This window comes from Austrofundulus limnaeus, unplaced genomic scaffold, assembly GCF_001266775.1.
Source record: "Austrofundulus limnaeus strain Quisiro unplaced genomic scaffold, Austrofundulus_limnaeus-1.0 Scaffold358, whole genome shotgun sequence".
NCBI classification, from domain to species: Eukaryota; Metazoa; Chordata; class Actinopteri; order Cyprinodontiformes; family Rivulidae; genus Austrofundulus; species Austrofundulus limnaeus.
Window position 1 is genome coordinate 529,823 of NW_013952760.1, and position 1,689 is coordinate 531,511.

At 43.0% G+C, this 1,689-nt stretch overlaps 2 protein-coding genes across 3 annotated transcripts in view; one reads left to right on the plus strand and one right to left on the minus strand.

The window, feature by feature from the left end:
• Positions 1-1,195, plus strand: part of LOC106528108 (integrin alpha-3) — a gene marked incomplete at its 5' end in the record, with an annotated part of 24,548 nt that extends 23,353 nt beyond the window's left edge. Inside the window, 1 exon segment of the mRNA XM_014023189.1 lies at positions 598-1,195. Coding sequence (XP_013878643.1) covers positions 598-768 — 171 coding nt within the window.
• Positions 1,196-1,314: 119 nt separating this feature from the next.
• Positions 1,315-1,689, minus strand: part of rdm1 (RAD52 motif containing 1) — a 6,556-nt gene continuing 6,181 nt past the window's right edge. For both annotated transcript variants that reach the window (XM_014023191.1, XM_014023190.1), the window contains exon 8: positions 1,315-1,616. In XM_014023191.1, coding sequence (XP_013878645.1) covers positions 1,548-1,616 — 69 coding nt within the window. In that variant the 3' untranslated portion in view covers positions 1,315-1,547. The remainder of the gene's footprint in view (positions 1,617-1,689) is intronic.

A 1,689-nucleotide genomic window follows, 5' to 3' on the forward strand; every position in this document is an offset into this window, starting at 1 on the left:
ATCCTAATAAATTGTGTCTCCTGGATAGAGTGCATTAAATTGTGGTTGAATGAGAAGTAGAAATCGTGTAACCTTGTACACAACCCATCACAGCTGCACGCTGTTAGAAAATATAGTTTTTGGAGAAGTCACCTCCCAATAAATGTCATTTTGGAAAATCTAACTGCTCACTTTTACTCAGTACTTTTACTTTTAATACTTAAGTAGATTTTGTGTCAGAAATTTGCTTTTGATACTTAGAAATATCAGATACTTTAAGACTTTTACTCAAGTAATATTTTTTAGATAAGACTTTAACTTTTACCAAAGTATTTTTATGATACTTGTACTTTTACTCAAGTATCACTTTGAGGTACTTTATTCAACACTGTAGTTTTGGAGAATCATAACAGAGCGGGTGTTTGTGGTATGACAAATGGCTCAGGGACAAGTCTAAAACAGTTGGGAACCACTGGTTTACTGACTGCTTCCTGACTTCCTGTCTGTTGATGGTTTCTCTGCAGGTGGAGGCTTTTATTGTGGTGAACTCCTTCCTTCCTGTCCTCTGCCCCTCGTCGTGCAGAAATCAGGTCTTTCTGACTCTTGTTTTCTCTGCAGTGTCGCTTCTTCGTGCATCAGGGGGCGTGGCAGACGGCAGTGCTCCACGAGGGGAGGATTCTGGGTAAAAACGAGCGGCGGCGGCACGTGGACGACAACGGCTTTCTCATCCAGGACCAGGMGTCTTTGTCCCGAAAACACTGGGTCACCGTTTGGACCGAGACTCACTGAGAGACTTTCTGTATCTGTGGAAACTCAAACCGGACCGGACCAAAACCCTCTCACCTGTTCGCTCCCAGGTTAGCRGTCGAGTGTTTTCAGTACATTCCAGCGGACTGATCGGTTAGTGATCTCAAACTGAGAAACAGGAAGTGTTTTAATTTGAAAGGCTACAACACAAAAGAGCAGGATGCTCCTTTTAGGACCAAACACGGCAGCAGGMAGGTGTTTGTCGGTTGTGCTGCCTTCATTAAAACTTTGTGTTGCATTCAGGTGTTGTCAGAGCCAGTGTTWCTGTAGCTGTGTGTGTAAAGTTGTGATAAACTGACAGCACTTGAACGCAGCATCAGTCTGTGTCGAGTCTTTATTGCAGTTTTTATGTGGTTTGTGATAAACTGTTTCCTGTCTGCTGATATTAAAGTATTATTTTTATAATGTAGCCATGTACTGTGATGCATTCAGGGTCACCCTGCTCCTGTGGGACACACCAGGAGTTGTCCAGGTGGTGATAAACTGCAGGTAGAAACGGAGTTCAGAAATATGTTGGCTGAGGCAACAGAACATTAATAAAATATTTATTTCTCAGATAAAATACAAAAATAATTAATTTAAATAAAACAGTTTTTTTCCTTCAGTCCATCTGTGGAGATGTGTTCCAGAACTTCTGACCCAAACTTTACCTACAGACTGAATCTGTTCTCAGCCAATCAGAGAGCTGCCTCAGTTTGAGCTGCTCACAGATCAGTTCTTTGATCCGACACCAGAAYCCGACCCAACACCACGACCTGGTTCTACGAGACCGTCAGATTCCACTCTTCATCTTCATCAACCGGAGGCTCCGGGCAGCAAAACTGGTTCACCTGAAACACACCAGTGTCACTATCAGAACACACACACACACACACACACACACACACACACACACACACACAC